This window comes from Lepidochelys kempii, chromosome 17 (genome assembly GCF_965140285.1).
Source record: "Lepidochelys kempii isolate rLepKem1 chromosome 17, rLepKem1.hap1, whole genome shotgun sequence".
Classification (NCBI taxonomy): Eukaryota; Metazoa; Chordata; order Testudines; family Cheloniidae; genus Lepidochelys; species Lepidochelys kempii.
In genome coordinates, this window is record NC_136396.1 from 6939530 (window position 1) to 6965465 (window position 25936).

Genomic DNA, 25936 nt, shown 5'->3' on the forward strand with positions numbered 1-25936 from the left:
AAATAATACACTTTTTTCTTATGTGAGCACTGTTGATGTATTTTAAGAATGAGATACTGATAAGGTCTTTTGCTGTGTGGCAGTGATTTTAGATGGTCTGGAATGTAATGAATTACATAGGTAGCTTGTGGGGTGGATTAATTTATAGCTGAGGAAATTTAAACAAGTGAGTCTGTTTCCATGTTAGCTAGGGGAGTAAATGGATATTCTGTCAATGGCAATCCTACTCCCAGTGAACTTAGTGGGAATTTAGCTTTTGGCTTGAATGGGATGAAGGTTTGGCTTTGTGGCAAATTATTAAATGTATTCAAAGAGGAATGAGACTTGAAAGAGAAAGGAGCCAAGTATACAGGACTAACAGACATAAGCCTGGTTTAAATGGAATTAAGTATGTTCCCACAGGGTTTTGTATGGGTTTAATTGAATTGGTTCAGACAGACACCTTTAGTTGTATCTGTGCAACTGTGTGTGTAGATCTGGCCTCCAGCAAATTTTCTGCTATGTCCCTTTGTTCACATCAGGGTGCTTTCTTGCAGCATTGTGACTGCTAAACAAGTCCCTAATGTTTAACATAGTGAATTAAATATTTCAATGTATTTCAGATGAGCTGAGTGACCATTTTCCAATTTAGTGTATTCCTGTGAGCCTCTGATAATCTGGACTATTACTTAATTGGCTCAATGTATCCGCTAGTATATGTGGAGAGAATTCTACTGCTGTAGAGTCTTATGTGAGATCTGTTACCTCAGCAGGATCTTTAAAAGTATTTATGAATTTCCATCTCTGCAGTTTATTACTGTCCTTATAAACTGTCCAATAGCCTTATTTTACCGTGTGATAAAATGAGGCTTATAGTCTGATTGTATGATTGTGTGATTGATTGATTAATTTGTATTGTAATTATGCCTGCTGCTCTTTGGACTCCTCCCTCAAAAATTGTTGCAGCTTAATGTGACTGTCCTGCTGAGCAGACTTACAAAGTAAACATTACAGTGTTGAGTGGAATTTAGATGACACAGGGAAGCATCTTGTTTTGTTAAGCAGCTCTTAATGGGTTGGAATCGGCTCCCTTAAGCATTGATCTCATGCACCATCATGCTTGCTGACTGTATTAAACGTTCCTTCCAAGCAAAAAATCAAACGTGGGGTGAACAGTGTGTGCTGTATGGCAAGGAATTCAGCAGACTAGATCAATACTTACGTTTCTTGTTGTATTCTGTTCCGTTTCAGCGATGACAGCATGGGGTACCAGTATCCGTTTACCCTTAGGGTGGTTCAGAAGGATGGAAATTCTTGTGCGTGGTGTCCATGGTACAGGTGAATTGCTCTTTCTAGAATTGAGCCAGGGGATAACTTAAGCAGAAATGTAATTTATGATGATGGATTTTTGATAGATTTCAGGACTTCAAGAGGTAATATCCAACAATGAGAATTTGGAATTTAATTTAACCCAAACCCCCAAGTGTCAGGTTTTCACTGCAGAATTGCTTTTATGACTTACAGAGCTGAAAACTATTCTGACATGTAAGCTTCAACATAGGAAACCAGCACCAAGTTTTGAAATATATTTTAACCCGTTACATTCCTCAGGACAAGTCAGTACCAAACCCCCAAAAAGAACAAGTCTTTGACCACCTAAAAAGCCCTTACTAACTGTCCCCGTGTTGCCAGGTTGCTTTCTCTCTGCTGCTCCACATGAAGAAAATGTCTTTTCTATTGCAGGCCTGCCCTTCCAATATAAATCATTGCCTCCTAGCCTGAGTAGGAATTCACAGTGACAGAGGCAGTTCACCTTGGGGAAAGGCATGTATGAGCTGCTGTAGACAAGAGCCTTAACCTATTTCCCAGTAGCCAGAAACCTTTTCTCTTAGTCTAGAACACCCTCGCAAGTCTCCAAAAGCCATCAGAAATTGACTTGTCCCTATGGTGTGAAACACTTGAAAATTACCAAGTGTTCTTTAAGGTTTAACACTCAACTATACCTTAGGGCCTGTTCATATTATCAGTATAACTATTCACCTAAGGCTGGACTATATAGCTGTGTAACCATCTTACACCCAGAAACGTTGTCCTCACAGGCAATTAAATAAATTATATTAGATCAGGTACATCTCTTACTGTAGGAGACAACCAAGCTAGTGTGTGGTTATATCTGTAATACAGGTGGGCCTTTAGTGAACCTGAAACTGATCATGTTGACACTATACTGGACAATCCTTGGCTTACCTTGAAATCCTGCCTCTTGATGTCTAGTCCTCACAAGGGCCAGGAGACTTCATACCCAGGAAAAAATATGACTGAAGAGAAACAAAAAATAAGCCTATTTGTGTTATAAACTGTTATAGAAGATGAAGACCTTGCCTTAACTTATAATCCACCCTGCATCACACACACATTTTAAAGTCTACACACAATTTGGAGAGGGGAAGAGAGGCACACATGACAGGTGCTAGTCATGTTGCATAATACACTGTTGGAAAGCATTCAGACTATGTCTTGATTACGAAAAAGTATGTGCATTAGCTATCCTGCTGTAACATCCTAGAGGAGACAAGGAACTGTAGTTTTTAACTGATAGATTTTTGGTCAAGGTCAACCATGGGTGGGGGTATAGTGTTGACTTTGCCTACCTACCTGGTGGTAAAAACTACAGTGCCCGGTCTCCACTAGGATGTTACAGAATGATTGCTAACGTACCTGGGTTATCCTACTGGAAAAGCACACCTTTCTGGCACTGAAGACAAAGTCTCAAACACCACAGTGATGGCCATGGTCTGAGAACAGGAAAAAGGAGGAGAACAAAGTATCCTCCTGATTAACAGGAATCTAAGTTATTGGATAATTCATCTGTCACCATTGAGGCTAAAGGTTTTTTCGTTTAGATTTTGCCGTGGGTGTAAAATCGAGTGTGCAGAAGACAGGGCCTGTATTGGAAATGCTTACATCGCCGTAGACTGGGATCCTACAGCCCTTCATCTCCGCTACCAGACATCACAGGAACGGGTAAAATCATTTACAAAATAAACCCAGCAGCACATCTTAGGTTTCAATATTTACTTGTATTTTATTAGCTCTGAAATATATCCCATTTTAACATCACTTCCATGGTTGCATGCTCATCATTAGTCCATCTCAGCAGGAGCGAGATTAGAAACTTATTCTCAGTATTTAGGTACTTGCATTATTGCTTTTGTGTTTCATCTTCTGCTGAAATAATGAATACAAAATCAATAATGGGAAGAGCTAAATCGAAGGTTGTCTGTAAAGGGCAATTTGTGTGACATTGCTATATCCATAGGCCTTTTACTTAGTGATGACGCTTTTGATAACCACAAAAGGTGCACATTCCCAATGCGTCCCGATGCAATGACCTTTTATTTAGTCTCCATAAATGAACTAAACAGGACAACATTCACAAAAAGAGAGGCCCCAATCTTGAAAGCACTTGTGCACAAGCTAAACTTAATACACATGAGTAGCCTCATTAGCTTATTGGGACTACTTATGTGACTAAAGATAACATGTGTAAGTGATTTTGGGATTGGGATTTGTTTGCAAATTGTGCCTACAAAAATACTTGTGCTCTCCCTCAAGGGTAACTTTTTAAGCAAAAAACCAAAACAAAACCCCAGATGTCATGCTCCGTTTGTACACTGAAAGAATGCATCACCTGTCTGTACATAGTTTAAAGAAACATTTTACAAACAGAACTTGGCTGGCGATTCTTGAAATTTTATCCTAAATAAATTAAAAATGTAACTTTTTGGTTGTAAGCTTTTGAAAATAGACCCTTCTTTGAGTGACCGCTATACATTCCTACTCATGGGATGCACCCGTGGTGCAGCTTTGAGTGGAACATGTCACAGCAGTGCCCATAGGAATTGTCTCTCGCCTCTGTCTGCCCCTCTCTTTATTGTTCCTGAAAATCAAGGGCAAGGCTATCGGAGGAAGTGGTGTGCTCTGGTCACCTCACTTCCCTTCAACTGGGCAAGCAGACAGGCCAGAAACCTCTCTAGGGAGATGCAATTTGGACCTACCCTCCTAGAAGACTTAATGTTAGAAATTTTAACTTCTTTATTTTCTTAAGTATTTATTTTATTATTTCCCACATGTTGGTGTGAAAGCTTACAGATCCTGTGGTGGCTGCAACGGGGAAGAGGCCATGATTTAAGGGGTGTGCCTCTTAAATCATGTTGTATTCCCTGCTTTGGATGCCCATATGAGGTATCTGGCTTGAGTGGACAGTCTCCTTCAGCATTTGTGGTCTGCAACGCCTTAACCCCAAGAGTTCACAGGGAGTGTAAAACTGGCTCCATGCCCTACTACTTCAGGAGGCGCTAGTGTCCCTTTCATGAGAACTTACTAAGAATAGCGGTTTGCACTTTCATGGAAGTAGGGGCCATAGCAGAAGTTCCAAAGGAATTCAGGGGAAAGGGATTGTATTCCAGATAGCCATCTTTCTTCAGAATCAGTAACTGTCTCTGACCCATCTTAGACCTGAGAGAGCTCAACTCCTTCGTCAAAAAATTCAATTTCAGTATGTTGACCCTAGCATCCATAATTCTCTCCCAATAGCCCCAGATTTATTTGGGTGTCTCAGTTTCTGGGATACATATTTCCACATCCCTATCAGGCCTTTACACTGCAAATACCTTGGCATGCCTTAGGTATATTTCCCATTGTAGAAATTTGCGGAGCTGCTACATGGCTCTCTGTTCACACACTTACAAAACATTATGCGCTAGACCTAGCATTCTGGTTGGATGCTGTATTTGAAGAGCACTGTTTAATTAGGACTTCACATTCCATCTTCCACAGATGACAGTATTGCATGGGCTGTGCACATTTACGCTCCATGCCCACCTTCCCCTCTTCCTTGGAGTCCTAATTACTGCCTCAGATCTGTGGAGACAATCAGAGGATCTGAGGTAGCCTGAGCCCCACAGCATCTTTTATAGCCCTCAGAATATTCAGGAACAGTGAGAGGAAGGGCAGCAGGGGGGCAGGAGAATTTCCAACAGGTGCAACTGTGAAACATTTAGCCAGCAGAGCTGCATTACCAGTGTATCTGATGAGTGAACATGCAGAGTCCTTAATGAAGAGCTCCTGGTTACAAGTGAGTAACCTTCTTAAACTTGGCAAAGAGAGGTGTGTTGCTAAGGTGAATAATAATGAGCAACTTAAGTTGCTCAAAAGTGTCCTGCATGCAAAAGGAATTACGATTTTTAACATGCCCAGAGGCTGAATCTATTTGTACACATGCAGCCCTGAAGAGACACATGTAAACAGTCAATTATACATACATTTAAATGGTCTTGATGCACAGAAGTGGGTTTTCATGTGTGCAGATGCACCAGTAAAGTATTTACAAGTACATTTGGATGCCCACTGAAAATTTGGCCCATATTGTCGCATTTGATGAAAGGCACAAGTTTTGTTGGCTCTCTGCCTTCTCATTTTAAAACGTGCATTGTATGCCCTGAACACATTATATGTAAGCTCAATCAAACATCTATCGGTTTGAGGGCGACCTAAGATTAGAGGAAGTCTGATGTGCTGTGTGGAAAACAGACTATACTTACTTGAAATTGTTTGATATCAGATGTTATAGAATAAACTTTAGTGAAACTGTGTGAGGGGATATGTGTGTGAAGAACGTATGCCAGTGGGTGCACAGAGACACGAAGGGTTGGCCTCCTGGATGGAAGTTGCATCTAGGCTGTTAGTTTGGAACTTCAGGGGTTTGATTGGAATTTGAAGGATCATCGATTAGCTCCTGAGGAGAAACAGAGCAAGATCACTGGGGTGGGTCCATGGGATTAACTGTGATCAAGAAGGGAAGCACTGCTGAGCTCTTACAAAATTAGACTTCAATCCCTAATAAAATAAGAAGTAGAAAGGTTACTGTAAGATATTATGATGTTTGTTTAATGTAGTTAAAATAAAAGTTTAGTAGTTTCTGAAATCCAGAAGTTGAAGGCATAGTCATTCAGAGGGGTTTTGAAGAGCTCTGAGGGCCCTCAAAATAGTTAGGAAGGTACAGCCGGGATCTCCCAGTATTCTCAGACAAGTGTCCTCAGGGTACTCTTAGAGCAGTAAAGGGGCTGTATTAGCAATACAGAGACACCGGTGTGCCTGTGTTGCCCGTGGAAGGGCAGCTTGTGACATCTGCCACGTGGAGAATGGAGCATTCCATTAATTTGTGTTTTTCTGTTTCAAAATGTGGAAGAGGCTAGCTGAGGAAAGAAGGGGTCACTAGCTATGATTGTGTATTGGGGGCAAACTGGTTTGAGTTTCGATGTTGTGCATTCTGGAGACTTGCTGGCACTCATATTGGCAGGGTTTGGAGGGTTGGGGGGAAAAGGACTGCAGTAGGCCGAAGAAGTTGAAAACCTTTAAATAGGTCATGAGAGAAGGAGATTTACAGAACATGGGGAGGTAACAATCCAAAAGGTACATGAAACATCTGGCATAGTAATGGCATCATTTAATTTGGACCAAGTTAATCTCTAGTGTTAATTGAATTGAAACCAGTGGCGTTATATGTAAGGGGTGGATTTGCCCATTTCACTGTAAAGGAGAACATTTCAGAGTGTCAGATGGAATTTGGGGCTTGTTCAGAGGAATAGCTAGTGCACAGCATACTGTGGTGTAAATTTTACGGCTGTCAAGCGATTAAAAAAATTAATGATGATTGATCGCACAATTAAAGAAATTAATCATGCAACTAATCGCATTGTTAAACAATAATAGAATACCATTTATTTAAATATTTTTGGATGTTTTCTACATTTTCAAATATTGATTTCAACTACAACACAGAATGCACAGTGTATAAGGCTCACTTTGTTTTTTATTACAAATATTTGCATGTAAAAAACAATAGAAACAGTATTTTTCAAGTCACCTCATACAAGTACTGTAGTGCAATCTCTTTATCATGAAAGTTGAACTTACAGTGTAGAAATATGTACAAAAGGAATTGCATTCAAAAATAAAACAGTGTAAAATTTTAGAGCCTATAAGTCCACTCAATCCTACTTCTTGTTCAGCCAGCTCCTCAGACCAACAAGACAGACAAACAGGTTTGTTCGCCTTTGCAGGAGATAATGCTGCCTGCTGCTTGTTTCACAGCGGAGCAGATCAAAGCACTCTAGGGAACTTTTAGTGCACAGTAGCAGGGTCCACATGACCAGTTAGTGCACTGTGGATTGACACCCAAGCTTGCTGCACGTCAGCTGTTTGTCTAAACAAGCCCTCTGTGGAAAAGCAGTGTTAGAATATTCGAATATTGGAACTTCCGGGTCAGAGTTCAAACCCAGAATCTCTACGTTTCATTCTGTACTGTGCTAGTTATAGTAATGGCAAAATAAGCAGCTGACTTCGCCTGCTTGAATTGGATTTCAAGCACCGGCTAAAGTCTGGGTATTTTAAAAAAAAAAAAGCGATGGCAAAAAGTGCCAAGTCTTTCAATATCTAAATGTAAAAGAGATGACTTTCCTTATCTACATCCTGAAGTAAATGGTAGAACACAAGGCTAGGTTCAGCCAAAGCCCAGATACCTGTGTCAGGGAAAACTTGCTTGAGCCATCATAGCTTCAGAAAGCAAAAGCAAAACACTGGACACTAGTGGACAGCACTGGACAGTCTTTCTCTCCCAGTTCATTCCTCCACCGCCGCGGGAATCAGATCCATATTACCAATGGCATCCCTTAAAATTCATGCCCAGGGTACTTGCTGATCCCACGTATCCTTGTCAGCTGAGTACAGGGTGGCTGACTGTTTGAGTAGTGCTTTTAGAACCAGACACTATACAGGACTTTATGTACCGCATCTCAGAGAGGTTCTTGTGCCAAGGTTAGGAGAGAAGGTTATGCGAAGAAACAAGGGGTGGCAATAATTTTTTAAAAAAACCATAGCTTTACAGGTGGATGACCAGGTCAAAGATAAGGAAGGCAGAAATCTGGTACTTAGAGGCTCCAAGCTGTGTAAAGAAGTTACGATTGGCAGAATCCACAGCAAAAACCAAGGTCAGGCCAAAATTTTTTGCAGATTATTTCCAGAATGTGAGGTTTAGGAAGAGTGAGACTAAATTGGGAGGAGCTTTTAACTGCATAACCATACTCTTGTACTGATGAACCAAGATGGTAACTTAGGGGAAGATGGAAGTTCAACTATGCACCTCAAGACACACAGGGTATCTGTCAGACATACGGAGAGTTAAACTCTGCTGGCAAAGACTGAGTTCTTTACCCTTGATCCCTATACACACAAGTAGACTGGTGGTTTTGCTGTCAGCCATTATTACAAAGAGCAGTTGGCGCCTCTGTAGGCGTTATGTAATGGTCCAACAGATGTCAGTCTGAGTCTCCAAAAATAACGTGGAGTTCAACAGGAGACCACGCCCAATTTAAAGGACACAGTATGTGTGAACATAGCATAGGAAACAATAATATAGTACTTTAAATTTAATGGTAGAGATAAAATGTCTCTAGAGAGACTTTCTTGGAAGTAACCCAAGTGGTGGTGAGAAGGTAGCTAATAAACTTAGCTTCAAGTATGAGTAAATTCTAGAGGATAGACTAAAACAATTGCATCTAAATAAAGGATCATTGGCGCTATTTGCATATCTCATTACTTTGAGAGGGAAAATGAATATCCTATTAAAAGAAAAGATGGGAAAAGCCACGAAGTACATACTACAATAAAATAACTGTATCTCCTAAGGTTATCCTGTTTTTATGATGGCTGCCGTCAAATTGCCATGAACCTCAATGTTCCTCAATTTGCCTGTATGTAGAGAGAATGTGTAATACTTGTTGTACCTCAGGTGAGCGTCTGAGGCTTAATTAACATTTGTAAAGGATTTTTTTCAGATCCTCGGATGAAAGGCACTATATGTGCCTTATATTTATTTCCTTCCCGCACAATAGAAATGGAGGAATCGGACAAAAATAGGAATGTCTTAAAAAAATTGTATAGTAACATCTCTCTACCTAATAATCCTAAAGAGGAGACCTAGAGCTAGCTAAAATAAATAACTCTTCTAAATTTCACAATGTGTACCAAAGTGTGGGCTTTCTTAAAAAACAAACAAACAAACCACTGCTTGAAGAAATTCTAGGTAAACTAAAGCATATGAAAATGGTAACACCCCAGGCCCTGCTTATTTCATTTTTATAAAAAAGTTTGACTTTTTTAGCCACTTCCTCTATCTGACAACTTTAATGATCTGAAGTGGAGAAGCTTGCTATCCTCTGTATTGCGGTCATACCTAAGCCCCTGAAAGATTTATGTTCCTGAGCTTCATGTTAAGATGACAGACGTGTCTTTATCACATAAATTTGCTTTTGAAGTTCCTTGCAAACAAGTTAAATAAGTTACTTCCCAATAAGTTTGCAAGGACCTTCTGAGAACCTTGGACGTGAATCTGAAGAACTTGGTGTGTTTTTGAGATACAATAAAACCTCAAAGTTACAAACATCTCTGGAATGGAGGTTGTTTGTAACTCTACAATGTTCGTAACTGAACAACACATTATGGTTCTTTCAAAAATTTACAACTGAACATTAACTTAATACAGTTTTGAAAAACTTTACTATACAGAAGAAAAATGCTGCTTTCCCGTTATTCTGTTAGTAGTTGGTTTAACACAGTACTGTACTGTATTTGCTTTTTTTTGTGTTTGTGCTGCTACCTCATTGTGTACTTCCGGTTCGAAATGAGGTGTGTGTGGTTGACTGGGCAGTTCGTAACACTGGTGTTCATAACTCTGGGGGTCTACTGTATTAGGAAAGTTGCCAAGATACAAAGTTCATGTTAATCTGGTAACCTCTTTAGATTGTGGAAGAGCACGAAAGTGTTGAACAAAGCCGGCGGGCTCAGGCGGAGCCTATCAATCTGGATAGCTGTCTAAGAGCTTTTACCAGTGAGGAGGAACTGGGAGAAGATGAGATGTATTACTGTTCCAAGTGCAAGACTCATTGCCTGGCCACTAAAAAACTGGACCTTTGGAGGCTTCCCCCTATTTTGGTACAACTTTCAATAATTTTCTTTCTCTTTTGGGCAACAGTAAAAATGTACACTCAACATGAGAGTTCGGATTGCTGGGTACATCTTCCTACTTTCACAGAATAAGGAAGGTTTAGATCTACCTATGTTCCCTTTTGTCTCAACTGAATCATGGCTATCATAGGTGACGCAACGTGAGGTCGCTACACGTGTATTATCTGTTTTATATCATGTAAATGAAAAAATACCTGCTATAACTACTTAAATGTGGTGTTCTGCTCAGCAAAGGATTGAAATGTTCATTGCATTTATTGCAGTGCCATTGGTTGTGTTACCTTTATGGAACACAGCCTTGTTCTCTTCTTTAAATTATGCAGCATCTACATTTGCTGCCTTTGAATTTGTCCAAAGCACACAAAGTATGCTTTACTATTTATTTATTTACTAAAGCTGTATCTCCTACCTATTGTTGGTTGGTAGATGTTGCCTCTGTAGACCCAGATACCACACATTGTACAATGCAAGTTGATTTGTGCTCTAATCTTATAGTATGTATATCTCTGGAAGGATAAAATGAACATTTAAATTACTTGATTAGGTCATTGTGGTATAACTATCACCTTGTTTGTTTAATGTGTTTCACCCTAGATAATTCACCTGAAACGATTTCAGTTTGTAAATGGCCGCTGGATAAAATCTCAGAAAATTGTTAAATTTCCTCGCGAAAATTTTGACCCAAGTGCCTTTCTGGTACAACGGGATCCAAGTCATTGTCAACGAAAGCAACGAACTCCCCAGGTTGACGACCTTTCTGAGCCACGGATTCTGCAAGGGGAGCCTAGAAAAACAGATCTCCAAAATACTTATACATCTGGCGAAGGGGATGTGCTGAACAGGAGTCCATCCTCATTTAACACTAGTAGCATCTTGAATAATATCAAAGGTAGGGAATAAATAGTGGAAATCAGTCTCTCTATAAATTGCAGTGTAGAAATTAGTGATTATTGACCTATAGCAAGACGTATGGTAGTTCTTTCTTCAAAATCATCTTTACCCTTGAACTTATAAAATACAAGCCAATTGAATAGTGTACTCATTGTAAAAGTGAGGTTATTTGTGTTCTATTGATTCAGAAGTTAAGTTTATTCTGAAACGTTGATTTCTGCCACTGTCTTCCATTGTAAGCCTATTACAGCATTCATTAATAAGAAGTTGAGTTATTCAGGGTTGGTATATATTGGCATTTCAAATTTTCTGCGGCTTGAAGTTATTCAACTGCTATATGTGCCATTGCAGATTTGTGGGGCGGGGAGTAATTGACCTCTTTTTGCATAGCAAGATCTGCCAACTAATCCACGTAAAATTAATAGTTGCAATCTGTAGTCCTAACTATAAACTATGCATTGGTCGCTTAAAAAAAGAAGTTATCCATCCCAAAAGTTTTGTTCATTAGTGTCTCTGGTTATTGGAAGAAATCTTATATTGAAAAATCTAGGCTTTCAGCTTGCTTACCTTAAAAGGTTTTAACTTCTTTCTTTTACAGCATCTCCATCACCAGGGAGGAAAAGTGGAACTAGCTGTCCTTCAAGTAAAAACAGTAGCCCAAATAATAGCCCAAGGACTTTAGGAAGAGGTAAAGGGCGGCTGCGGCTACCACAGATAGGTAAAAACAAACTATCAAATAGCAAAGAAAATTTGGATGCAAGTAAAGAGAATGGTACTGACCAGGAACAGAAATTTACTTCTGACCAAGGAGATGCCATTAGCAAAGGACACATTTTGGGTGGTAGCCAGAGTGAATTATTCATTTTTCAGGACGAGATGACTTTAGCCAATGGATACGTTTGTGAGCAGAATGCATATAGTAATGGCAGTATCAATGGTGTGATTGATAACCACAGTGAGGAAGATATGACAGATGACCAAAGAGAAGTCTGTGTTAACCCTATTTACAATCTATATGCCATTTCGGTAAGTTGACATTTTATATAAGTAAAATATGCTTAAACTGCAATTTTGTTGTTAAGTTTAGAATTTCACGTGCAATACACATGAAGTAAACATTTGTCCTTGAGAAGAATAACAAAAAGAAGAGGTAAATGGAGTTATCCTCCAGTAAATTCAGTTTACCATAAAGCTGAATATAACTGAAAAGTTAGTCTCTGCACAGTGCTTTTCTGCTTGAGTATCTGTCAGTCATAGAGTTTAAAGCCAGAGAGGGATCGCCAGAGGGGGACTGCCAGATCATCAGCCCTGACCTGTGTATTACAGGGCCGCCACCACCACCTTCACACTACACCCAACAATTGAAATTGTGTGCCTCAGGCAGAGAACAGGTACATCAATGCCTGAGGACCCTACAATGGCAGGGAACTGTTTGTGAGATTTATCTAAATAATCCTGGCAAGCAACCTTTATTCCACACTACAGAGAAAAGCAAAGTCACTGCTAATCTGGACTGGGAGAAAATTATTTCTGATTTCCCCCCCCCCCCCCCCCCCCACAGTGATGAATTAAATCCTGAGCATGTGAGCTTTGCCAAGCCCAGATATTCAAAAATATGTGAAATACAGCACAGTCCATAAGAAGTTAGGATTGGAAGAGACTTTTCAGGTTACCTATTCCCACTTCCTGTGTCAAATAAGATCTTTCTTTGCTCTGAGTCCACTGGGAACTTTTCTAATCTTTTTTTGAAGATTATTAATAATGGGGACTAAGCTGTCTTCCTTAAGTATATTCTATTTCATAATTGTTCATATTGTTAAATGTATCCTTATATCTAACCTGACTTTTTTGCCAGATTTAGATTCTCACCTGTTCCTAGAGTTAGTGATTAAAGTATCATTTACATAAAGCTTTACTTTCTCAAAATGCTTCCCAGATACTGGCCTGCCAAATTAATGTTTGAGGATTATGTTTGTAGACAGGTACAGACATATTGAATATTTATTTGTCTGACAGTCTGGAAAATACCAAAACTCATTAATTTCTTACCATTATTAATACTTACGAATACAACATCTAAACGCACTTTCCTAATGAAGGGGGCAGATAGTGACTAGATTAACTGGTTATTGATGACCATTGTGCACATATGATACAGCTGTTTGATTTTATTTAAATTTCTCCCTTCTCACTATATTCTCTCTTACTGAGTTTGAATGGAGAAGGCATTTAATTGACTAACGAGTATTCGTAGACCTCTCAGAAGAAGTGAATGTTTGGGAAAGGTTTGACTGTCAGGTCTAGACACACTTGCCCTGCTGGACACTTGCCAAACTGTTGTGAAGGGATCCCATATGTTTTAAGCCTCCAGAGTCCAAATGAAGTCCAGGCAGTCACTGAGTTCACCATTGTGCCTGGTCTTGGGGGGTTGGGGACACATGCTTAACACCTTGTCAGCGAGAGAGAGGCATTTCATGATACAGCAATTTCATAATAACTTTACAATATCAACCAGAATTCATAAGTTGTACAGCAAGATTCCCACAAATGTCACAGAGAGAGGGGGAGCTTGACACTCTGCATTTGAGAGGTTGTTGAGAGGTTGTTCTAAGCATATGGTGCAACACCGAGGAAGATAAATATGGTGGGGGAGCAGTGAGAGAAACACCAGGGGGACACTGAGGTTGGCATTGTTACTGGAGATGCGTAAGGGATGAGAAATTCAAACACGATATGGTAGGTGAGGAGTAGCCAATGGTGTGGTTCAAAGAGGGAAATGATGTGGTGAGAGCAACAGGCAAGGACAATAATCTTTGCAGCAGCGTTTTAAACATGCTGAAGCAGAGATGTAGGCACCAGGGAGGCCAGAGAAGAGTGGTTGCAAGAAAGCAAGGGACAGGATGACTAGGATGTGAAAAGTGTGGGGGGTTTTATTTTTTAGTTGTGGTGACAAATTAAGAATCCAACTTACTTGATATTGTAGAAGATAATGAATTGTTAACACATGGATAGGGAAAGGAATTAGATGATTTCAAAGATAAAAGGGATGGGGGAAAATGGTGGTGGTATAATAACGGAAAAAGATGAATGCAGGAGAAGGGTGTGAGGGAGAAATTTAATTGAGTTTGGCCAGGTTGAGCTGGAACTGCCAGAAGATCATCCATGACATACCTTTCATCCCCTTGAATAACGCAATTGGGTATGTCCTAGGTAGACTGTAGCTAGAACTTGCTCTAGATTGCATTGACATGAGGAAAGAGCTTTGATCAAGTAGAGCCTGTAACATTGAAGCATTCAGTAGATGAGCATTTTAGGATCTGTTGATTTCAAGGGATGTCTTGAACCATTGCCACTCAGTGACAGAAAGCAGATTGGTTTCAATCTCAATGAATGATATATTTTTAATTCAAAAAAATCTTTTTTTTAGTGCCATTCAGGAATTATGGGAGGAGGTCATTATGTCACTTATGCCAAAAACCCAAATAACAAGTGGTACTGTTACAATGACAGCAGCTGTAAGGTAAATATTTCATTTTCATTAAAGATTAGTTTGGGTTGGGGCTAAAACCCAATTTTATGTGAACTGTTTGTTTAGAAATATGAATAGCTTGAAAAACGTAACATATGAACATTAAAATGGTGACCTGAAATTGCACTTGGAAAACTTTTAACATTAAAATTTGCATATCAGCTGCTAACAGAGTAAGGAAACATACTTGATGATTTTGAACCAAAATGAAAATGTTGCCCAATAACAATCTAGACAAAATAAATGTTGTCACTTGTGCTAGACATTTTGAGTTGAAGCTACTGGATAACTGTGGTTTGAATATTTTCTAAGTAATTGCATTTATTATTATCATTATAAAAGTCATCTCTCACTTTCAGGTAAATAATTTCGCCTGATAAAGTAAGGCAGATGGAGAAAATGTGACTGTTCTTGTTCTAACTGTCCGTTTAAAATGATTGTTTCTACAGTAAATGCATATATTTAAATTCAGTGATGGTAGCACAATGGTACAAGTGCAAGTTTTAGTAAATGTTTGTTCTGCTTTCCAGGAATTACATCCTGATGAAATTGACACCGACTCTGCCTACATTCTTTTCTACGAGCAGCAGGGGGTAGACTATGCGCAGTTTTTGCCAAAGATAGATGGCAAAAAGATGGCAGACACAAGCAGCATGGATGAAGATTTTGAGTCTGATTATAAAAAGTACTGTGTTTTACAGTAAACAAGTGATCTTCCATGGACCGTTTGAGAGCATGCAGGATGAAACTTACATTTGGCTACAGTGTTGTTGAAGTGAACAAGCTAAATGTCAGTTGTCTTATTCTGTGGTCAGAAAGCACAACAAGAAAAATCTAATTAGATAGCAGTTAATATAAACGTTGTTTTTGTTCTAATATCTCACTACATGCTCTAAACAATTCTGATGTTAGACATCAGATTAAAACTGCCATTGGCCTTTAAATAACATGGTTTGATGAAAGCCAACGAGGACCAAATAAGAGCTAAATGAAATAGTCCAAATAAGAGCTAAACAGAGTAGTGTAGCGTTTACCAATTATTCTAACAAAATCCTAAGGTTCTCCTTCGATTCAAGATGATGGGAAAAAATTGTAGTGTTGTCTGTTGACAACACGATATTGCTACCTCCTTTTTCCTGAAGTTTCATCCCATTTTATTGGCAAAACAGGGAAAGCAAGAAAATGAAAAGTGCACAAAGCTTACAAAATGGTTATGGAATTTTTCCATTTTTGCCACTATTTATGTGTATTGTTGCTTTCAATGTGTTGGGAGCGCAACCAAATCATAATTTGAGCGCAGATTGATTTCTGCACTTGAATGGTTTATTATACTTTTGTTTTCTCCACATGTTGGTTGTGCAAATCAGCAAATTTCAGGAATGGCTGTCTGGCCTGAGGAATCCTGTCTTTTATATACTGAAAAGTCTCAGAAAAAATATCTGTGGTTATATGCATTGTGTCTGAATGTGCACTTTGCACAAAGTGCTCCCAACTCATGGAAGGACAGGTGTTATGTTTCATTACTAGTGTTGCTTTTAAATTTTGCACTTTTTAAAAAAAATTCATACCAGTACAATTCAGAAGCATTGTTCGTTTTTGATGCTGTAAGGTCTCCAGAGTGAATGGATGTCACCGTTATCTACTATGTCTTTTAAAACAAACGTCAGAAATGATGGTTGTCAGGTAGTTATGTTAAGAGGCAAGAAGGATTTTTGTTCATTTAATAATTTAAACTGGGTTTGGTTTCTTAATTGGTTTGCATTTTCACATTTTCTTACTGTAACAGGCTAGGGATTAATTTGCAGGGTTTTTGAAAAAACCCACTTTTTAACAGCATTAGTCAACAAATTTGCTACTACTTGGCATTCATTTTATTACTCACTGGCTAGATTCTGCTTTCCTTGCCCATCCAAAACTCCCTTTTAAGTCAGTGGGGCTTTGGCTTGAGCAAGGAATGCAGGATGGTTGGGGCTTGTTCAAGACTGGAAAAAAGGTTATTTATGAGTAGGCATTTCTTTTAGTATTTTAGCCGTGTTAAATTGTTAGCATATCTGAATTGAGGTAAATGTTTTACTCTTTTTTCAGCCTTTTCTTCAACTGAGCCTCAGCAAGTTAGTAATTTTATCATTCATTTCCTTAAGCATCCCTCTTTAGACTTGGCATAATTACTGATTAAATTTACATTGTAGATCTGTAAAATTAGTTAATATTCAACCTCCTTTCAGTGTGTTCTACAACAATGCCAAATCAACTAGGAAGTATACACTTTTCAGAAAGGGTCTGTTTTTATCCATTTAAGAAACTATATAAAGTTGATCGTGCTGTCTTTACTCAGGCAACCCCCCCTCCCCAATCTTAAATGGAAGTTGTAAGGATTGATCAGTTTCAAAATAAGTATTGTCTTTGACCTAAGGTGTCGAGCCCTATTTTGTGTGTTCTTTTATCTTTAGAGTGGTCTAAACAGTGAGGTTGAAGAAAAGCAAATGTTATGAATTGTGGAATTTCTCATTTTGGAATTTTGTGATCACATTTGTCTATATCTCCCTAGCCAAACTCCATGAAAATTGAAAGATTTTCAAATTATTTACTTAAAAAGGTTTTATTTAAGCAGGTAGCACAATCTACTAATGTTATTTGATCTTCTGTGTTTGTTACATTGGTTGTAATTATTTTTTTTAATTAAATTAATTCATGAATTAGCAGGAAATTTATTAAGTTAACTACATTCACTTTGTAAATTATTGTATAAAACTTATTGACAATGCACTGACTTTAGAAAGATGTTAATGTACATAAATACCATGTAAATAAAAGTGTTGATGTATTGGAATATGAACTGTATAAAAATGTATCAGTAATTGTATATGGAGTGAACTTGTTTATCTGTAACTATATTATTCAGACAAATTAAAAACTGTGGATGCAGCTCAAGTGTCATAATTTTTTTATGTCAAAGTTAATTTTTAATGCAAAAGTTTGTTTTTTTCTACTCTCAAGTTTCAGTACTTTTTTTCAGAGAGTTTCTATATGTTTTTGGACCCAAAGGATTGAATGGCTTGAGTAAGTATGTTATAAATTCTTTGCGGTATTGCTATTGCGCCTGTTTAAATGAGCTAACAACGTTCTCTCTACATTTATTTTTAACAATTGCTTTTAATTACTTTGGATTATTTTAATCTAACAATGTCCCTTTTATTTTCTGAATGTGTCAGGTTAACAGTATTTTTAAGAAGTAAATTTCCATACCTATCTTACAAATCATACCTTATCCTATTAACGTGAAAATATTAAAAAACTAATTTTCTGTCATCTTTTTGCATTTCTTGCAACTTTGGACAATGAAAATAGATTTAATAGTTTCTAGTCACGTCACTTTTAGGTTCTCATGCAGCTAGCACAATATTGTGATGTTTGGGTTGCCCCTGAAGTTGGGAAATGTTCATGCTGAAAATCTTGGTTTTAGAATGAATGGAATTTTAATAAAATAGTGCAAAGTTTTGTCAGTTCAAGTTTTCATAAAATCTTTTTCACAAAACTTAATAATTTGACCTGTCCTTGTTTTTTTAAATGGAAAGTATAACAGTGCAATGGAGCTCAAAACCACAGGGTGGCAGTGTTGACTACTGCTGTTTTTCCTGGGTGCAAATAAAAGCAGTTTATTCCAGAAACCAAAATTCCAAATACTACATTGTCAGGATTTTCAGCGTGGCCTTTTTTCACCCAGAATTTTAAATAAGAATAAGAAAGGGAAATAATCCTTCTGTTTACAGAAATTTCACTTGAGACAGTAACAAGTTTACGTTACCTGTTACAAAAAAATCTTCTGCCTTCTATTTCTTTCTCAAAGCTAGTTGCCACCCCAAAGAGAAAAACAGAACTGCTGAAGTTAAGATTTTTCATGTTAATGGTACAATTTGAAATAAATGATGTATATCAATTTGCTTTCAGTTTCAAGTGTTGATCTGATTACTTCTTTCATGTGATTGATAAAAGAATGCACTTCAGAGAGTGTGAAGTACCCATTTCCTTCATGTGGAAGGGGCCATCATGGTATGACATGCAAAAGCAAGAAGAGAATCAGGTGAAAAAATTGTCATGACATCTCATATTAATGTGCCAAGAAACACATTTCTTAAGTGTTCACACATTGCTTCTGTATGGGTCTTTGTCCCTCTCTAGAGTCTGGTTTGCATAAGCAGATGAGTCTGCTACAGCTTTCAGCTAGGGAACTTAGTCCGTTAGCTCAAGTAAGACAGACTAATGATACAATGCAAGAGGTCCTAGTTTCAATCAGGGATGCCCCCCCAGAAATCTTTCACATGGTCCACACGTGTACCATGTGGGCCAGAGAGATCCCAGGCATCATCGCCAATCCCTGTGGAACCATCCTCAGTGCAGCCACTGGATGCAGTGCCTCCCCCAACAAGTCTGGACCACGCTCCACTCCCCTGGACTGGAGAGTGAGCCCACCTCTCGCACACCCTACAGCGGTGGCTGCTGTCCCACAGGGCCAAGCCCGGCTCCCCACCCTGGGCTTTGTGATTTTGTGCACAGGGTCGCAGTGATGCTCAGGTTTGGCCTGTCTGCCACTCCATAGATGGAGAGGGCAGATGGGGCAAATTCGAGTGAGCAGCATTGTGACCTACTGCTCAGGGGTTGTCACTCCGTGCATCAGGTCACGATGCTACTTGGTTTGTGGGCTCTCTCTGATGGAAGGCCCGGGGCAAATTGCCCCTTACCCCACCCTCCCCTCGCCCTCCCTGTCTCTGGTGGCCCTGCTTGCCAGTTGTATGCACCATGTATACGGCTGCAGGCACCATGGGTTTCAATCACCTCAGACTCCCCAGTTAAACCTATAAAGTCTAACTAATCATTAAAACTGAAACTTGTTACAGATATTGCAACTGGCCATTAAAATCAAGGGCACCGTCACTAATAAAGGCATTAATTCAATGATATTCAAACGGCAGTGTTTAAAGTTTTCTATTTTTTCTTGAAAACACCAGCATCTCTTTCCTACTTGCTTGAGGATTAAATTTTCACACAATTGCTTTGGTTTGCATGTTTCATTTTATTTTCTTACTTTCATATGACATTTCCTCTAGGAAAGATAAAAAAGCTGAGACAACTAGCATTTGAGAGAATTATCAGTTTGGAAAGTTGTGATGCTTTCGTGTTCTTGGCATGCAGAGAAAGTAACTACTGAGGTTCCATCTTAAAGTTGCCTTAAATTAAAGCATTTTTTAGTCCTTTAGTCAGATAGAAATTCTTGAAATATTTCCCCTCCCCCATGAGTTTTTAGTAGTGAAATGCCATAGTGGTAAAGGAGGTCTCAAACTCCCAGCCTGTGGGCCATCTGCGGCCCGCAAACCTCCCCAATGTGGCCTGCGGGGCTCCAGCAGTTTTGCGGCCAGGTCTCTCCCTTGGCCCCACCTGCCGTCCCCAGGCGCTCTCCCCACACAGGGACCCCTTTTAAATTGAGTTTGAGATCCCTGTGCCACCATTCCAAAGGATTAAGTACTTGATTTATTATCTACTAATCTTCTAACTAGCAGGATACCTAAAGTAGTAATTTGGTATCTTTAAATATAGATACTATCTCATTTCATATGATGTCCACAAGTGCATTAACATTTATAATATCAAATTATTTCCTACTCTGAGTTTTCCAGTACAGCCTGTCGTCTGTGTATTTTTTAGGCCTGAATCCTGCATCAGATCTCTTCTGTGGAGTCCCCTTGAATAACGTGATCCACACTAACAAATTCCAAAGTAGGGCTCGGCTGTAGACTGCAAGAGAAAAGAGTATCTTATGCTGTGTCTTGTACAATTCCAAGCACATTGCTGGCACGTGAATAATAATCATTAAGTTTCCTGAAGACAGAAGTACTTTGTGAGCTGCTAAAAAGTTTGGAACTCTTTTGCAGAGAGAATTGGCTGATTCAGATGTGATTGATGGGTACTCCCTACCAGTCAATCAGAAAATATACGTTAAGAAAAATCTTATATCATTAGTACTACTTAAGACTTAAGCGGTGTTTTATAACTTCAGTGCGATTAACTAATTCTCACGGTATCCCAGTGAAGAATCCAGTTTGATCACTTGCACCTGGAAGTTAAAGTGAATAGCTTTATAAACTATCACTTGTTGCTGAATTTACCCATACAAAGAAGGTATCTACTGGGAATCAATCTGAGGATAGTGTAGGTATGTTTACATACCATTGCCTATACATTTTTAGCAATGAGAGAATTATTTTGTGGCAAAAGCAAATCTATAACAATTTGAGTGTGAATATAACTTGCATTGGTAAAATGGACATTTAAAAACATTAAAATCACAAAAGTAAAAGTCTATTAAAATATCAAAAAATCTAAACTTCTTCCAACTTAATTTTCTAGGGAAAAAATTAAAATGAAACCCCAGTATAGTAACTAGAATCTACTTATTCACACCCCAAGTAAAGAGCACTTTTCAGTTGAATTAGAAGAGATTCACTACAATCATTTTGTTATGCAAAGTTTACTCGAATGACACATCTAGTCCACTTATATGGCATGTCTGCTGTTATCTGCAGGACTGTTAATTCAAGTTTGCAGGCATGCATTGGTGTTGGGCAGTATAAATTTCCCTCTGTTCAGTATTAATTCCTTTCAAGCTGCTTCCCTGCTCTATTATGGTGACTGAACGAGTTATTCTTAAGTATAATATTTTAACATGTTTTAATGTATTTTGCCTTTGGTCATTTCTAAATCTGTTCATAAGTGAATCTCCTACCTCATATGGTGGTGGTGTTTGATCCTCCCACTGAAGAGTGTCTGAACAATGGTGTGAGGGAGGACTTAAGTGTCCATCTGGAAAGAATTTAACAAGCTCCTCTCATTTGCGATGACGGTATTTTGTGGGGGGGGACAGGGGAGCAGGGGGGGATAGAGCCATATCCTTTGTTACACCAGTGTAAATCCAGTGTTTACTTCACTGATGGTAGCAATTGTCTTATTTATAGTAGAATAAATTACAGTAGAATTTAGACCCAAAGACACTGTGTTTTTTGGACTCTGACAATCTATTTGTCTTCTTTCTTTTTGGCTTTGTAAACAGATTCCCAGTCCTGAGTGTTACACCTTTTATAACTTTTTACATCGCTCATACCGTGTTTTCTGATCCTCCAATTAAGGAATTTGGCATGTAGTTTGAAAATAGGTCTGCTATCACAAGTCTCACCCCAGATGCTTAAAAACTGCATGAGGCTCTGTGTGATTTTGGCTCTGCTCGTGTTACACTATTAAAAAACCAACAACATACAGCTGAGTTAGTCATCTGTTATTTGTTAAACGAAAATCAAAGTCAGCACTCTATTTAGTAAGGTTAATTAATACTGCTTTACTTTTCATGGCAGAGTGTACTTTGAATGCATAATATATAGACAGCCAGCTTTTTTTAACACTTAAGCATAATGATGCTATCTAACAGTAATTGCAAATGGATAGAGTGCTCCATAAAAAGATAGAAACAGTGGGAGTGATCATGGTCACCTTTTGGCTTTGTACTGAGAAGTCCATCCTCCCATAAACATTAGTGTTTTTAATCATACATCACTTCAGTGTCTGTTTTCTAGGTCCCTAGTGGCTCATCTAATCCAACCTGCATCCTGACAGGACTGATTTCATTACCTCAAATTGTTTTTAAGTCCATAAATAGATATATAAAAAGAGAGAAGGTGATTTCACATACTCTTGGCAAGTTGTTCCATTTCCCACCAGGTCTATAGTTAACATTTTCCTCTAAAATTATATTTAAACTGCAATTTTTTTGCTGTGGCATAAACCCATTATTTCTTGTTCTGCCTTCATTTACGAATAAGAATAATTCATCATGAGGAAGGATGGTCTAGTGCAGTGGTTCACAGCCAGGGGAACACGTACCCCCAGGGGTATGCAGCGGTCTTCCATGGGGTTCATCAACTCATCTAGATATTTGCCTGATTTTACAACAGGCTACATAAAAAGCAGTCTCAAGGTCAGTACAAACTAATATTTCATACAATGACTTGTTTATACTGCTCTAGATACTATACACTGAAATGTAAGCATAATATTCCAATTGCTTTATAATTATATGGTAAAAATGAGAAAGTCAGCAATTTTTCAGTAATAGCGTGCTGTGATGCTTTTTTATTTTTGTCTGATTTTGTAAGCAAGTAGATTTTAAGTGAGGTGAAACTTGGGGGTACGCAAATCAAATCAGTCTCCTGAAAAGGATACAGTCGTCTGGAAAAGTTGAGGATGTCTGGTCTAGTGGCCAGAGCACTGGTCTGGGAACAGTGGTATTTGGTTTTTTTCCCTGGCTATACAACAGACTTTCTGTGTGACCTTGAGCAAAACATGCTACCTCTGAGGCCCTGTTTTCTCACTAAGAAAGGTGAGCTTAACCAGCCAACTCCAGGCATATGTGGAGAATTAACTCCTTCATTTTTCTGAAGTGCTTTGAAGTCCTCTGATAGAAGTTCTATAGTATTTAAACTTTTGCATATTTTACAGAAGTCTCCATCCTTCTTGCTCTACGCTAAGCTCCCTAATTCCCTTAACCAGCCTTCCTATTATTTTCTCAAATCTTTTTTCCTTTTTCCTTTCCTCTACTCTGAATTCTCCTACTTCTGTGTTTAGAACTTTTGGCAAACACATTTTCACAAGGATGGGAAAGTACACAGCATCCCATAGTCACCTTAAACATCATAACTTGTATTTTTCTGAGTAGTAAAATATGCTGTGAACATCTTAGTTATATGATGATGACTAAATGTTTACAACAGTGCCCCTGACAGCCCATTGGTGAATAACAATATTTATACTGAGACTTGGTGAAGCTGAACACGGCTTTGCAGTAAAAAGTAGAGTATAAATCTTTGAAAGAGTCATATCTTACAACGCAGGTTTTTAAGACTTATTGAGAGGGAGAAGTACATATTGCATGCACTGTCGCAATAAAACATTTTGTGCATTCTTGTTCCTTTTTTGCATTGTTCAAACAAGCTGGTTAACGAGCTACAGTTGTTAAAGTGCATATGCTATGAACGCCAACATAAACAGACAATTCCTGGTTGTCCTCACCCCCACTGCTTTCAGTCTACAACCAGGTTGTCGTTTTCATCATGTTATTTCACCCAATTCTACAGTGCACAAACCTCCACCTCTATAGAAAACAAAGTGTTGCAAAAGTTTGTTCCATCTTATGAGCAGGCAGATTCTCCTCTCCTAGGGTCCTTTTTTATATACCATTCCAAGTACTTCAAGCTTGACAGCTTGTCCATTGAATAATGAGTCCTAAGAAAGGAGGAGATACTCCTGGCCTTTCACAAATCTTCCCACATACTTGGCCTCTGCAAGGGTATGGGCAAAATTTTTCCTAAAGCTTCAAAAAGTGAAAGAGAGGTTACATGGCACTTACAACATATCAGAAAAGCACTTAAAATAAACCGAAGTAGAACTGTTTAATTCAGGAAAACCTTTGCATTGATTTCCTTCCACCCTAGTTAAATTATGTAACTATGGGCCTAGTGAATTGGTAGAGAACAAATGGAACTGAATAGAAAAGGATTTAAGTGACCTGGTGGTGGATTCAGTGCTGGTTGCTGTCTGAAGTTAAAAGAATAGCAGAGGCAAAGGGCATCATGCAGATCTTAAGTGTATATTTAAAAAAAAATTGAGAGGGTTGGTTGTACCAGTTACACAGAAATTCTCAGGCCTTCCTTGTTTAAGAGGAGCTCAGACGTGACACAGAAATGACCCTTTGACTTTTTTAACACCCCTAACTGGCTGGTCTATGTGATGGCTTGCCTACAAGAGTTATCCATTCTTTCCTATTAGAGGTGAATGTAGGGTTGTGGTGGAGAAACAATGATGAATAAATGGAGGCTTCTAAATACGAGGCTACAGGAAAACCTGAAGAACCTTCTGCCTCAGCTCTCAAGATGTGGGGAAGAAGAGGGAGGGGAAGCCTTTGCTCTGATGCCAGAGACAGGATCCAGCCCCTCCACTGCCAAATTAAGCAGACATTAAAATAAACCAAGGAGCGTGCTTGTGAAAAAAGAACAATGAGACAAGGTGAAGAGCAAGGTTGGTCTGATGCTATTTTTACTCCTAAGGAAGTAACAGCTACAGTAACATCAGCAGCTGCTGCCTTGTATCACATGTCACTACTAATGCTGTATAAAAAGCTACTGTACATGCAATAGTTCCTCCATATGACCTCCAGCAAGCAATTCCTCATGGGGCTTATAAGGCAAAGCTAACCACTGCTGAGTGAGCAGTTTACATGAGAGGGCAGAAGATTCTTTGTCTTACACGCACATGCGCTTGCGTGCTCTCTCTCTCTCTCTTTCTTTCTAGGTAGGTATAACTTCTTTGTCTCTCCCTCCAGTAGTTATAGCTGCAGCTGCTCAGACTTGTCTGTTTTAATGTATTGAATTAAACATCTTTCACACTGAGTTAAGTGATTCCTGGTTAAAATTTCACCAGCAAACTGAACAGAAAGTTGAATGAAAGGATCTAGCCTTTACTGCTAAATTACCCCTGCCAGAGATCACTTATCCCCTGGTCCATATACAAATATTTTATTGCACCATATCAGCATTTTTAAAAAAGATATGGGGAAAGCTTGCACTGCCCTCCCCCGCCGCCAAATGATACAAACTGATCATTGTGTTCCATTCTCAATCTAGTCAACATATTTTTACTTAAAGTATAAGCATTTCCAGCAAGTACAATTAATAGACATTTGTTTACCAAGTGGTCTTTCCTTGTTCCTCAGTTGTAACTATAACAACGTGTTGCTGTTTAAAGGACAAAAGCAGACTAAATCCCTCAGCCTCCCACCAGTATTTACTGCAAACACTTGCATCCCCATAATAAATTACATTTATCACAAGGAGAATTTTTGTAAGATCCCCTTGATAAAACATTGGCAGCATGTCACTGCACAGATCCAACTATTCTTGGCTGGTGGCCCAAGATGAGATTGAGGGTACCTCACTGAGTATTATATTCCTTACCCATCTTTCTACTTTTATTTATTTTTAATTTAAATTACTACTAGTGAAATATGAACCATGGGAAAAAGTAGCCTTTGGAGTACATAATGTTTTTAGATAGAGTTCGCCAATTAGAGAAATAATGAAGGATTGCTTTCATAATCTTCCAGGGATTTGATTACGCAACAAGATACAGGAGGCAAAGAAAACTGGCAGTGGCATGGGGATGTGTAATGAGGATTATCAATAACCAGAAGAATATGGGGTGGGGTCTTGGGACCAAATTTGAAGGAATATGAAACAATGGAGTTATTGTTTTAAAAAAAAGTATACCTCTAAATATGTTTTCCTCCCCAAAATAAGATCCAGAAGTATTTATTAGGGATTTAAATCATTCTCAATAGCTACGGCAATTCTCAAA

At 38.6% G+C, this 25936-nt stretch overlaps 1 protein-coding gene across 7 annotated transcripts in view; it reads left to right on the top strand.

Moving 5' to 3' along the window:
- Positions 1 to 16748, top strand: part of USP32 (ubiquitin specific peptidase 32) — a 154561-nt gene extending 137813 nt beyond the window's left edge. For all 7 annotated transcript variants that reach the window (XM_073315742.2, XM_073315739.2, XM_073315740.2 and 4 more), the window contains 7 exons: positions 1231 to 1317; positions 2883 to 3003; positions 9841 to 10032; positions 10660 to 10954; positions 11555 to 11982; positions 14384 to 14476; positions 15016 to 16748. In XM_073315742.2, the coding sequence (XP_073171843.1) occupies positions 1231 to 1317; positions 2883 to 3003; positions 9841 to 10032; positions 10660 to 10954; positions 11555 to 11982; positions 14384 to 14476; positions 15016 to 15189 (1390 nt within the window). In that variant the 3' untranslated portion in view covers positions 15190 to 16748. The remainder of the gene's footprint in view (positions 1 to 1230; positions 1318 to 2882; positions 3004 to 9840; positions 10033 to 10659; positions 10955 to 11554; positions 11983 to 14383; positions 14477 to 15015) is intronic.
- Positions 16749 to 25936: the final 9188 nt, after the last annotated feature.